The sequence below is a fragment of the Elaeis guineensis genome, chromosome 5, assembly GCF_000442705.2.
Source record: "Elaeis guineensis isolate ETL-2024a chromosome 5, EG11, whole genome shotgun sequence".
NCBI lineage: Eukaryota > Viridiplantae > Streptophyta > Magnoliopsida > Arecales > Arecaceae > Elaeis > Elaeis guineensis.
In genome coordinates this window covers 6,451,553-6,465,971 of record NC_025997.2, presented here as the reverse complement: position 1 = coordinate 6,465,971, position 14,419 = coordinate 6,451,553, and the positions used below count along the sequence as shown (strand labels likewise).

Genomic DNA, 14,419 nt, shown 5'->3' with positions numbered 1-14,419 from the left:
TGCGCTTCACTTGTGACTCCTCCATATCTCCTACTCCTTCGGATAATCGAATGGGGGTGATTGAGTCAGCATAGGGGTTTTGGATGGCTTGTTACGGGACAAGGATTTAGAGTTCAAGGTGGGCGGGGAGAAAATAATAAATCCTTCAAGTTCAAGAGATGCACCATCTCCGGGGGCGACCCGAGAAAGAGGCGGTTCGAATCGGTTTACTTAGGAAAACCTCAGAACATGTGGTTGGAAGGCAGTGCATACAGTGCGCACGCACGCGCACACGCACACACACACACATATACATACATACATACATACATATATATATATATACCATCTCCGGGGGCGACTCGAGAAAGAGGCGGTTCGAATCGGTTTACTTAGGAAAACCTCAGAACATGTGGTTGGAAGGCAGTGCATGCAGTGCGCACGCACACACACATATATACATACATACATACATACATATATATATATATATGTATGTATATGTATGTATGTTGGGTATAAAATACCCTCCAACCGAAGTTCGTATCAGGAGTAACCCTCCCAGGACCCTACCGACGTCCGACCTTGGGCGACATCTTTCTGAACCTCTCCGACGGTCGAGTTTCCGCAATGTTCCCAAGTTCTGCCGACGGATAAACCCTCACAGCTTCTTCCACAAGTGTCGATCGGCTTCTCCCAACGGACGAACTCCTGCCGCATCTCCCGGGCTTCTCCGGCGATAAGCTTCTTCGGTCGTCTATCAGGCTGCTCCAAGTGCTCTCTGGATTCTACTATCGGCCGACCTCCTACAAGGGTCAACCATTCTCCGGACCTCTTCCAGATCTTTTCCAACAGGATTCGATCGACTCCCAATCCAAATTTCTTCTAGAACTTCGTCAGTTCGTCAGCGATCGAACTTTTTCAACAGCAGATCTCCACGACGGACGGATTCCATCCAAGTTTCTACGACGGTCGACCGCCTTCTGGATTTCATCCGAGCTCCTACGGGAGCCGGACTTCTTCCCCAAACTCCTACTACAGGTAGACTTCATCCGAGCTCCTACGGAAGCCGGACTTCAGCCCTGAGCTCCTATTGCAGGTAGACCTCATCCGAATTCTTATAAGGGCCGGACTCCGAGACCCCACCACAAGCGATCTACTCCGAGCTTCTACTACAAGTGATCTACTCTGAGCTACCACTACAAGCGGTCTACTTCGAATTTCTACTACGAGCGATCCACGTCGGATTTCTACTGTAAGCCTCCACCTGAGCTTCTATTGTGAATGAATTCCTTCTGAACTTCTATTGCAGGCAGGCTTCGATCGAGCTTCCTCAACAAATGATCCCCATCCGGACTTCCACGGGAACCAGACTCCGACCGAACTTCTGTAGTGGACAGATTCCAGACGAACTCCTACGACACACGGGCTCCAGCAGCCGGGCCCCTCCAGTGGGTGAAACTCTCCAGCGCCATCCGACATCCACTGCCGGTCGATCTTCTGTCGGATTCTGCATGAAACCGAGCTTCATCCACAGAAAGCCCCTGACCGAGCTTTTATAGCAGATGACCTTCGCCTGCAGTACTAGCATCCAAGGCACCCAATGATAGAAGGCTCGCCAGCAACATCTGAGCTCCTCTTAGACGGAGAGCTATCCCTCTCCATCAGACACCCCAACCGAGCTTCGGCCGACGGGCTTGGACTCCCTGGCAGGCCACAGTAATGGCCACGACTCTGCTCCACTTCCTATAACGGATCCCACACGGCTACATCATGCTCTGGCAAGTCACGACAACGAGCATCACTCCACTCTCCACAATAGGCTCCACGTGGCAGGCTATGGCGATGGCCACGACTCCACTCCACTACTCTCCGTAACAAACTCCTCATGGCCCCGAACGGCCCACTATCAGGCGGTTACAGATGTCACTGTCGATCTGTTATGCCCTCCGCCTATAAAAGGAGACCCCCATATACGTTATTCTCTAAGCTCTAATCTCTATCTCAAAACTCTGCTAAAATTTTCGTTCGAGCACTCCATTCTTGTTGAGGCAGAGAACTGACTTGAGCGTCGGAGGGTCTTGCCGGAGCACCCCCAACTCTGGTTTAGACTTTCTTTGCAGGTCCCAGCGGCGACCGCGACTCCCTCGACTCCAGCTTCTCCGATGCCGGCAGATTTTTGCACCAATAGGATTGACACTAGAGGAAGGGCCGTGTGCCTTCGCAGTACCCTTGTTCTTAAAGGAGCGCTCAACGAGACCACCTCTGGTCATCTTCTCCGACATCTCCTCCTCCGGTTGCCTGCCTGATCTCCACCTGATGCCTCCCCTAAGGGCATCCACCAGACGATCAACGGCCTCCATGGCCAGATCTCAGCGAGCTCCGCAAGCCTCGGCCTCATCTCCGGTTTCCCAGGCTCCACTTCCTCCGACGACAGCAGTCGGCATGGAGCAGTTTGATCTGCTGGTTCAACAGGTCAAAGGCCTCACTGAAGCAGTGCAGGCCATGCAGCAGCAGCCGCAGCAGCCGCAGGCATCGGTGCAGTTGGAAAGAGCATCACCGGAGTTTCAGAATCCGACGACCGGGCGGGCCACATGGGCCAGCCGCCCTGTCTTTCCCAGAAAAGGAAAACAGAAGGTGGAGAGTCCTCCGTCCAACCATGATTCAACCCCCGGAGAGTCCCTGCCTCCGCTCCACCAGGAGACCCTCGAGGCCCACGATCGAGAGGACCTCCTGGATCAGAGATTTCAGGAGATGAACCGGTGGATTGAAGAGCTCCGCCGTGCTCCCACTGCTTACGGTGAGGACATTTGCACTGACCCTCCTTTTTCTTAAATGATCATGCAGGAACCAATCCCGCCAAACTTCAAGCTCTCCCAATTCGAGAGCTACGACGGGACCTCAGACCCGGTCGACCACCTAGAGGCCTTCCGAACCATGATGCTGCTCCATGGCGCGCCAGACGTCATCTTGTGCCGAGCTTTCCCGTCTACCTTGAAAGAAGCAGCAAGGAACTGATACTCGACACTGAAGTCGGATACAATCTTCTCCTTTGACCAGATGAGTCACCAGTTTGTGGCTCATTTCATCAGCAGCCGACGTCCCCGGCGAGGTTCGGAGTCCCTCATTAACATCAAGCAAAAGGAGGAAGAATCCATCCGAGCTTACATCAACCGCTTCAACGCCGCCGCCCTGGAGGTTCAGAACCTGGACCAATCGGTTGTAATGGCCGCCTTAAAGAGCGGCCTTCAAAAGAATGACCTCCTCTTCTCCCTGGAAAAGAAGTACCCTAGAGACTTTGCCGATCTGCTGGCTCGGGCCGAAGGATATGCCCGAGCGGAGGAAGCCTTCAAGCTGAAGGATGAGGAGGCTGCGAAGGAGCGACAGGCGAGCGACTCCAGCAGGCCCGCAGTTGAAAGAGGGCCGAATGAAGCTTGGCCATGTTCTCGAACTCCTCCCGGACACAAGCGCACCCAGACTCCTCCCCGAGCACGCAGGCAGAGAAGCCTGGACCGTAGAGTTCGGTGGGGCTCTCCCCCAGGAAGATTCCGCAGCTATGCCCCCCTCAATGCATCGAAACCCAGGTGCTGATGCAGGTCAAGGAGCAGCTCCCAAAGTCGGAAAGGATGCGCACACACCCCGGGAAGTGCAATCCTAACAAGTTCTGCCTCTACCATCGCGACCACGGCCACGACACAGAGGAATACATTCAACTCTGAGACGAGATCGAGGAGCTCATCAGACGAGGTCAGCTCGACAGGTTCATTCGACGCCGGTCTGAGGGTAGAAAGGATCGGCCAAGGGTCCTGCCGCAACCTGAGCCGTCGAGGAGGGAAGAGCAGCCCGGAGATCGACCTCCAATCAAGATCATCAACTCCATCTCTGGAGGACCTCGACGGGGTGCAGACCTTCTACGACTATGAGATTTGAAAAACCTGTAAATGTATTACTAACGACTTTGCTTTAAATCAAGATTCCTTTCAGATTTGCATATCTTTCTCTTTCGGCATGGACTCGTAACGACAGGGGGTAACCCCTTCAGACCACAAAAACACGGCCATGTTAGGAACAAGAGGAGAACCTCTTCCTAACATGAGCAAAGTTGGAAGTCCGATTATTTTAAGACCGGACAGGGGGAGAGGCCCATATAACGGTCCTTATGTGCCCCACGACCATGTTAGGAACAGGAGGAGAACCTCGTCCTAACATGAGCAAAGTTGGAAGTCATGTTATTTTAAGACCGGACGGAGGGAGAGGCCCATATAACGGCCCTTATGTGCCCCACGGCCATGTTAGGAATGGGAGGAGAATCTCGTCCTAACATGAGCAAAGTCGAAGGCCCGGTTCTCCTTAGACCGGATGGGGGAAAGGCCCTACAATGCCCTTATGTGCCCCCACAGCCATGTTAGGGACAGGAGGAGAACCTCGTCCTAACATGAGCAAAGTCGAAGGCCCGATTCTCCTTAGACCGGATGGGGGGAGAGGTCCTACAACGCCCTCATACGCCCCCACAGCCATGTTAGGGACAGGAGGAGAACCTCATCCTAACATGAGCAAAGTCGAAGGCCCGATTCTCCTTAGATCGGATGGAGGGAGAGGTCCTACAACGCCCTTATGTACCCCCACAGTCATGCTAGGGACAGGAGGAGAACCTCGCCCTAACATGAGCGGTACTAGGATTCCCGATTTGCCCGGTCTCGTCGGACCCTAAGACTCCTATCGGGAGTCTTCTTCCCGGTTTGATTCCTCTGTTTTTTTTTTTGGGGGCTTGGGTCTGCTGGATTAGGCTTGGTTTTGGGCTATGACATTCTTCACCCCTAAAATGAAATTTCATCCTCGAAATTTTTCATACCTGTCACCATTGTATTGGAAGCCTGTGGATTCTGTTGAGTAAGCGCATAAACTCTTCCCTGGATTTTAGAAATCTGTCCACCACCCTTATGTTGTCCTTCATAAGTTCTTTGGCCAACTTGATTTTCTGTATTTAGTGGACAGCTAGCAATTTTATGATCCATCTGACCACATTTGAAACAAGCACCTGTATTCCAATAGCAATCCTTGTCTGCATGATTTTTGCCACATCTGGAGCACGGCTCACCATCAATTTGTTGACTCTTATTATCTATTGCTCCCTTAGCTGATCTTTTGATGTTTTTATTATTCTGCCCTTGTGTATCATTTGATTTTGCTCTCTTTCTTTGCTTTCTTTCTCTTTCCATGCGTTCTTCATTGACTTCCCTTTCAATTATCAGTGTTTTGTTTACCACATCTACATAAGTTGTCAATTCATATGGAACCACTTGTTTTCGAATCTCAGTTCTCAGTCCCATCTCAAACTTGTGAACATGTTCTTACTCACCATCCACAAATCTCGGAGCAAATTTTGCTAACTCTGTAAATTTTGCTTCATATTCAGTCACACTCATACCCTTTTGCTTCAAATAAATAAACTCTTGCTCTTTCTGGATCCTTATACTCCGAGGAAAATACTGATCATAGAATGCAATCCGAAATCTTTCCCAAGTAAGTATTTCGCCGTCTTGTTCATGCTTGCGCTGTAGTCGCTGACACCAGTTGTATGCTTCTCCTTGTAGTAAATAAGCTACATACCGAATCTTTTCTTCATCAAGACACTCTTGGACAGCGAAGGCCTTCTCCATCTCCATTATCCAGTTATCAGCCTCCAAAGGTTCAGTAGTCCCCTTGAAAGCTGGAGGAGCAAGCTTTTTAAATTCTAAAATATTATTCCATTGTACTGGTTGCTCTCCATGTTGTGGTGGTGGATGCTGATGTTGTTGTGTATCTCGTTGTATCTGCTGTTGTTCAAGTATTTGCTGCTGTATTTGTTGTTGTGCTTGTACCATTCTAATTAGGGTCTGCATTAACTGAGCCATATCTGATTCTTGACGTGCTTTCGAAGTACTCCCATCAGGATCTACGACTCCCTCCTCCTGAGGGGTGCCACTGATCAGATGGGGAGTGCTACCATCCCGTGGTTGTGATGTCTCTCTTGCAATTCCTTGAGTAGTTCTTGTCATTCTACGAGGAGGCATGATAACCTTGTAGTAGTAAAAACCTTATTAGATTCATTTATCTATTTGTTAGGATAGATTTATTATGATGCTCATACTTTAACGTCCCAATATTCCTAATGTTTACCCACCTACACTCATACTATGTCAAATTCTGCGTGTCATAATTTATCCACTTATGCTCTGATACCATATTAATTGTCACACCCCCGACCCAAAATTGTGAATCGAGGGTCACGGCAACCGCCGCATACTCATGAAGAACTCTCTCCATAAGCATGCAAGGCATCTCATCACGATATCAATGCATCACAGCGGAATAAATTCAAATAATTACTATTCAACTGTAATTCAAGTAATTAAATCAAATGTCTTACATCCAATAAAATTTTACTAAAACAATAAATCTAAGTTCAATAAAGTTGACAATGCTAAATCTCACCTCTAAAAGCTCTATCCCAATATTTCTTCCCACGCTCGAAATTAATTTTCTGAATCTGAAAAATAGAAAGAAAGGTAATGAGCTAGACAGCCCAGTAAGTAACAAATATCTCAACTAGATAATTCAGATATTATAAAATTTTCAAGAATAATGCTTCAAATAAATATAAGAGTATATTTCATACTGATTTAATACAAATCAAATATTTTCAAATATTCACATATAATATAATCATAAATCTGATTCGATTCAAAATACTCGTAACTCAACAGTCTTGACTATGACCAACGTTTAACCCCCATTTGCGGGATCCACAGAATACCAGCGCACAACCCCCACTAGCAGGGTCCATAAATACCAGCGTACAACCCCCACTGGCAGGGTCCATAAACATCAGCGCACAACCCCCACTGGCAGGGTCCACTGAGTACCAACGTATAATCCCTATTGGCGGGGCCCACTGAAACATAGTTAGGCTGAGAGCATAAATCCGATCTGTATCAAAACACTTTGTATCATAATATATCATAATTTTTCACTGAACATGTGCATAAATCGACATACCATAATATTTTAAAAGTACTTTTCTATCAAAACATAATTTCATAAATCATGCATAATTTCAGAGAATAATTATTTATTTTCAGAATAAATATGAAATATCTCGAGAAGATGATTCATTACTTACCTTTCACGGAGCACTGAATGAACAGATCGACTAACTTCTAGGAGATTTTTCCGTGCCTATTATTCAAAATTATATTTTTATATTAATTTTAATTCAAAATTAAATCTAACAAATCCCAAAATCAAAACCTCACTTAAAATCAGACTCTTCCCTAAACTCGATCAAAATCATCAGATGAAGTCTTCCACTACGCTAATCCTAGAGGAATAACTTTAGAGAGAGAAAAATCCATCAAGAGAGAGAAACAATCTAGAGAGAAAAAATTTTAGAGAGAGAAAGTAGAGAGAGAAAGTCCAATTTCAGAGAGAGAAAGTCAGGATTCAGACTGAAAGAAGAGAGAGAAACTCTCTCTCATCATTTTTCTTATTTTTTATTTTTATTTATTTATTTATTTATGTATTTATTTATTTATATATATATATAAATATATATATATTTTTTTTATTTTTCTTTTTTTTCTTTTCTTCTTTTTCTTCCTTTTCTTTCCTTTTCTTTTTCTCTTTTTCTTTTTTCTCTTTTCTTTTTCTTCTTTTTCTTTTCTTTTTCTTTTTTTTTTCTTCTTCTTCTCTTTTCTTCTTCTTCTCTCGGCTCCTTCCAGGTCGAACAGGGGACGGCAGTCCCCTCCTTGTGCCGGGCCATTCAGGCCACGGCCGCCGCGGCGAAGGCCGGCGGCAGGGGGGCCACTCCCCCGGTCACGGAGGAGCATGGCCGGCGATCGATTGCGATCGCCGGCGCCGGAAAATTCACGGAAAAAGAGACCGAAACAGAGGTCTCTTTTCCGATCGAAAATCGACGACTCTTGTCGTCGACAGCCGCGCACAAGAGCACGGGAGGAAGGGGAAGGAAGAGAGGAAGAAAAAGAAAACTCACCTCGGCCTCCGGTGACCCTATCGACGAGCAATCACGATGAGAACGAAGCAAGGATCCGCGGCTCTAATTCGAAAAAATCGGAGAGAAAAAGAGGGAAAGAAGACCGATGATCGGCTTCAAGGGAAAGGGAAGGTCTTTTTATAGAGGACCCTAGGACTCCGAGAGGTCCTAGGATTTCCGATTTGCCCGATCTCGCCGGAGAAGAAGACTCCTATCGGGAGTCTTCTTTCCGGTTTGATTCCTCTGTTTTTTTTTTTGGGCTTGGGTCTGCTGGATTGGACTTGGTTTTGGGCTATGACACTAACTGTTATGAACGATTATCGACTACATGTAACGATCATTAATGGGCATAAACAGTCTATTAACTCCATGAGTATGGCCTCATAATTGGGATAATTGCCCTTTAGTATCATAAAAAGCGAGACCACATGTTCGACGGTTACATCTGAATCACCTATAAAAGGGAGATAAATGAATAGCATTGGTAGAACAATTCTGGACCGAGACTCTGCCATTTCAAATATTCTTCATCTGCTATTCACCATTTTCTACTGACTTAAGCATCGGAGAATCCCGTCGGATCCAATTCTGATCATTGTAGACTTCATTTTGCAGATACTCTTCACTGACGATAAGTACAACAGAGGATTGGCCACAATAGAAGTTTTGTGTAGGACATAATGTCATTGCTAGCAAGCCACCCATACTTTTTGCCCAAGCCTTTATTCTACAATATCTAAGAAAAAATTGTAGAAAATATTGCTGCCCTATTTATTCGGCTCATGCAACTTTCTCTTTTTATATATATATTTTTTTATTGAGGATAAATTTAGTGAGAGTATGATCATTCTTCTCAAGCTCAAGACCTCACCTCTCCGTCTCCTTGGAAGGATAAGTGCCAACCGAGGTAAGGGCAAGTCCCTTTCATATCTGGGATACAAAATCTGATACAAGGCAAACTCTTGCATCCAATACTAAATTAGTTTTTTTTTTTTTTTTTTTTTTAACAAGAAAAAACTTTTATAGACCTCTGACACTGAGGTGACTTAACCAACATCTGCGAAATAGCGCTATTCCAACTCGTCGTGATCATAGCGTAGCAACTTCACAATTGATGCCCAAGCAACAATGTTCCTTGGTATTGTTTAAACATTTTGATCCGTATATCTATAAAGCCATTGAGATCAAGATCTTGGCCAAAATTAAATAGCGATATCAACCAGAGGAAATTACAGAATTCCTGGAAAATATATTGCATAAAATATTTACACTAATCAAAGAAACGAACATCTACAGTCCATTTCTAGAGTCATTTTGAAATAAACTTTGGCTGCCTGACTCACCAACATATAACATAAATATGTTAGTGGCATCTCTTAGTCTAATTATTACTTAGACTAGGTTTAATGGACCACACCAAATCCAACGGTGGATGACCCATCACATGACCCCTTCTTTTTTTTTTTTTTTTGGTACAAGCAAATGCTCACATCGATCTAGCATGAATATATTTCAAAAGATCAAAAAATCAAATATCCTACAAAATTTGAGAACAAATCTGACCCTAATACTAGATCGAGTCATCACTGTGCTCAAACACACGAAAGACGATCTAGTCAACAATGCTATTCATCTTTTGAAAGACGTGATGAACAGAAACCACAATGAAATTATGCAAACATGTCTGAATATGACTGATGAGCTTCCATCTTTTATTTTACCCATTTTAGATTGCACATTATCCTTCGGGATTTGCCCTGGTCACTTGGACCTGATCCATGCAATTATTTCTCCATTTCTTATTGCATTCATCCAATTTTAAAGAGCAGCTAGAGAATGAGTATCAACGAGTTTGTATAAAATGAATCCATAAAATGATGCCTAAAACCCAATGAATAACCCCGCAAGTTGCTGAAAAAACAAACACTTGCGGAACCAAAAAAAAAGAAAAAAGAAGAAGAAAAATCTTCTCTTGCTTCAGACAAAATGCCGCATCTGTATTATCATCACACTAGTATCATCAAGTGAGCCTCTAGCTGCGGATAGATCAGCAAGCTTTTTACAAGCAGAGAGAGGTGACGGCTTATCAGTATCGAAGCAAAAGGGCCGAGCTATATCTACTGCCTCCTGATTGCCAACCTGGAAGGATAGAGAACAAGAACATTTATGTCACACTTTTGATCCAAGAAATGCCCACATGAAAGATTAAATAGCCATCCAAGACTTGTCAAGAACAAAATGGTACCTTATCCCATAGCCCATCAGAGGCTAAAATTAAGAACTCGCATTCAGGTTCGATCTTAAGGATTTTAGTCTCTGGCTCTGGTATAACCCATTGTTTAAGATGTGAATCTCCAATTCCCCTGGATACAGCTAGCGAACCTTGCAACCTCCATGTTCCTCGACAATAATCCACAAAGCCTCCCTGCATAGCATAATGTTCATAACTGTAAGCCAATGTCTGATACAAGAAATGTCTACATAACTAACACATGGTAAATAAAAGATTATATTGCACACCCTCACAACCACAATATACTTCTTATTTTTAAGTGTCAATAAAACTAAATCAATGGATGTTAATACTGCAAACTTATGATGTAAAAAGATGATGAAGCCCAGCCACCCAAACTCCTAGTGCCAATTTAGAGCCAGACCATGATTTTATAAAATCCTAGAATTCTATAGCACTTTTTAATCCACTAAACTGGCTCATGTGAATTTTGTTATTTGGAATCCTATCCCAAGCCAACAGCCAGGATTGTCAATCAAAGTTCATTTGAAACGAAGACGCAGTCATCATAACAAAAAGAGCACACAGAGGCCACCAACTTTCATAACAAATTGGAAGATCATGAGACTAGAAAAGAAAAAAAAAAAAAAATGTTGGAAGATACAACATAGCATAGACTGACAGAAAGAGAAAGAGAATAAAAACTACAGCTACTGGGAAGTAGACTTACAAGGCTCTCAATTCGCTCCCTTTCGTCTTCCCGTGAAAGCTTGTGGTCGGATGTTAGAGCCTCCGCCGTCCCAGCTCGGCTCAGAACAGCACGACAGTCCCCAGCATTGGAAACCACAAGGTCTCCCTTTCGAAGCAAAGCAGTAACACAGCAAGTCCCTCCTGCCACATCCTGTTTCAGAAACTCGGCATCTGTCTTCAGGTACCCAATCTTGACTGCTTCCTCTATCTCGCTACACCTTTCTCCTCCTCTCGTCACCACCTCCTCCACTATACGATCGCCCATGTTCTCTGAAGCAAATTCAGCAGCTCCCTTACCACCATGGCCATCGAAAATGCCGAAGAACGCCTGTTCATCAAATAAATAAAAAGGATAAATTAATTAACTGCAACTTCTAAGTTCAAGACGGGAATTACCCCAAATTTTTCACCTTCTACTCAAATGATGGTGTAATTTTCTTAAAACAGGAGAAATGTATGGTAAGATATAAAAGTTCCCGCCTTCAATTGCTCCAGAAATTCAAACATTAGAAAAGTTCCAACTTTTCTCTGTTATTAAAATAATAGAAAGTAATTTCCTAAAACCGGGAAAATGTATTCTCGGACTGCAAACACCCCCCCCGTTTGATTCATTCAAAAGCTCGTAACATTTGAAAAATTCCAATTTTTCTCCCCTTTCATTCAAATAATAGTATAATTTTATAAAAACAGGAGAACTGGATGCTATAAATTCCAAAAGTATTATTGTTCCGTATATTCCCATCCCCTTTTTCCGAAGGAACGCTAATATGGGAAAAATAAATAAATAAAAGGAAAGGGGGAGGGGAGTGACTCTGAAATGAGCAGTTACCAGTTGGGGATCACCGTGGACATCGAGTTCAGCCTTATACCGGTCCTCCATCTCCAACCTCTTCCTTCCCCTCTTGCAGTACACCGAGAACCGTGCGCTCTCCATCTCCATCTCCCTCCGGCCGTCCGATCCCACTGGCGCCGCGAAGGTCAAATCCTCCGTCAACGGTATATCGATCCGCGCCGGCCTCTTCCTCTTCAGCAGCGAAGATTTCCCGACCGAGTTCGAACCCGGATTTGAAGTAGGCGGCGGAGAAGGGGATGACGAGTCTACGGCCCAGAACGCCCTGAGCCCCCCCGCCGCTCTCTGGAACCGGGACCTGAACGGCGAGGTGGAGCATGGCGTCCCCAACGGCGACGGCGAGCCCTCGGCGGCCTGGAGGTGGTGCTGCGCTAGGGTTAGGGTTCGGGTTTCTGGGGAGCTCTTGCAGGAAAGAGGGATTCGAGAAGGCGAGAACGACGGAGAGCTCGCAATGGCAACGGAGCAAGACATCTGTTCCGTTGCCAGAAACCAAACCTTTCTTCTCTTCTCTATTCCCCTCTCGCAGCTTCCTTTTGTACCCTGGGGAGCGGATTTCAAATAGCCCTCCCGAATATTTTGTGTAAAGAGACTCTCCAACCACAAGGGTCGAGATGGCACAAATATTTCCGTTGCGACTTGTAATTTATCGCTGGTCTTGGATAAGAAGATAGGAACTGAATTGATTACGTGTTGGAGCTTGGGATGGGTCAAAGGTTTGTAAATCGCGTGTAAGAGAAGTGCGTTGAGCCTGTCCTTAACGTTTGAAAAGTCGGACCCGGTCCGTTGGACCTAAAGCAGATCGAAGCTGTTTGTTCCAAACACGAAACACGCAAACAAAGGACAAGAAAGTCGACACGAAGGAGAATTAACTAGAACCGACATCATTTTGCGTTACCAATCAGGCTGCGGTTTACCATTTGCGGTGTTGTGTGGTTTAATGAGATGAGATGATTTGTTCAATGGAGTGGTCCTAGTCTTAGTCTCAAGAGTCATAGCAATCGACAGCCAGGAGACCAGATATAAAGAAAGAAATTAATAAAAGAATTGGAAAACAAACGTTGGAGGGGAGAGGGCGGAGAAACTAACCGTTGGAGGTGACGAAAGCGAACGTCATCCCACAGGGTGATTCGTTTACTAGTGCTCTTTGCGTGGCCTTCTATAAAAGAAAGAAATAGAGCTATCTCGATGTACTATTTTCCAGAGACAATTTTGCCACGCGCTTGCTGCAGGGCAGGTCGGCCGGTGCGGTATATTTTCCTTCTTTTACACCGTAGACCGGCTACAAAAAGAGACCATGTGGCGGTTATGTGCTGGCTAATTGATTGAACCCCAAACAACTGTAATGAACCATAAGCCTGCCAACTGGGCAGTGTTGAACGTGAGCTGTGCTAACTTCTGGTGCTAAACTATTTGACTTTCAACAAAAACTGCTTGAATTAAACCAGACACATTTATTTTACCAAAAAAATCAGACACGTTTACGCATCTACGGCGTAACCTGCACTTTTGGTAATCATATTTGTAGTTTAAATGTTCGTATGTTTTCTTCGTGACCTAAATATAGGTTAATCGGGGATAGATACTATCACTAAAATAGTATTTAGTGATCCAAATAAAATCATCATGATGATCTAAGATTACTGATGATCCAAAATCTATGATAATCTGATCATTAATGATCTAAGATCGTAGTATTTGATAGGTCATATTGTAGTGATTAAAAATTCTCGAATAACTTATTTAATATTCTATAAAAATCTAAGATCACTAATTATATAATATCAAAACTATCTATAATATATTTTATAAAAATATTTTTATTAATTATATATAATATATTATAAATAAAATATTATTATATTTATTAATATATTAATAATTAATAGATTCTATAAAAATATATTTATTAGTTCTATAAATTATTAATCCTATAAAATATATTAATTATTATTATTATTATAAAATTAATATTTTTATTTATACTTATAAATTATTTATTAATATAAATATTTATTTGGATTAGAAAATAAGAAAAATTGAAGTAATATATTAAATATTTTATTATATAAATATGAAGTACAATAACATATTTTTACTCCAATTTAAGGTTCTCATTGAATCATAATATGACAATAATATGATTAATAATATATTATCAGATAATATATATCATAAATATAATATATAATATCAAATATAATATAATATTATATATATAATATTGATATAATATATTAACAGAATATTGATATACTAATTTTTCTACTAAACTAAGATATATTTTTATCTTTATATTTTAATCCAAAATCACTGTCTAGAGATTATTTTGGATTCTTGATCTTGAGGATAGATATCCCATCACTGGATTAGGGATAATTTGAAATCACTGCCATATAAAATCATCATAGTATAATCAAATACGGTGATCTCAACACCTCCGTCCACATCATCTTTGATCTTGAGTAGATCACCCCATACCAAATGCTCCCTAAGCTTCAATACAATTTGTATAGGCAAAATATTAGAGCCGAAGAATCATGCCGATGGATTTATAGAAAAAAAAAATAGTGCATGC

General features: G+C 43.1%; 1 protein-coding gene across 1 annotated transcript; it reads right to left on the bottom strand.

Annotated features, from left to right (window-relative positions):
- Positions 1-9,851: 9,851 nt before the first annotated feature.
- Positions 9,852-12,354, bottom strand: LOC140857898 (putative protein phosphatase 2C 53). Its single transcript, XM_073257277.1, has 4 exons — positions 11,824-12,354; positions 10,975-11,322; positions 10,257-10,436; positions 9,852-10,150 (listed from the first exon to the last, which is right to left on the bottom strand). Exons 1-4 carry the CDS (start codon positions 12,313-12,315, stop codon positions 9,989-9,991), a joined length of 1,182 nt encoding a protein of 393 aa, XP_073113378.1. The 5' UTR covers positions 12,316-12,354; the 3' UTR covers positions 9,852-9,988.
- Between the last annotated feature and the right edge of the window lie 2,065 nt (positions 12,355-14,419).

What these genes read in the sequence shown, in the direction of transcription:
- LOC140857898 (XM_073257277.1), bottom strand. Translation starts at nt 12,315, where the DNA reads ATGTCTTGCTCCGTTGCCATTGCGAGCTCTCCGTCGTTCTCGCCTTCT. An exon ending in TCCACGGTGATCCCCAACTG is followed by an intron (nt 11,323 to 11,823) that starts GTAACTGCTCAT and finishes TTTGATGAACAG; the next exon opens with GCGTTCTTCGGCATTTTCGA. An exon ending in CTGATGGGCTATGGGATAAG is followed by an intron (nt 10,151 to 10,256) that starts GTACCATTTTGT and finishes CTATCCTTCCAG; the next exon opens with GTTGGCAATCAGGAGGCAGT.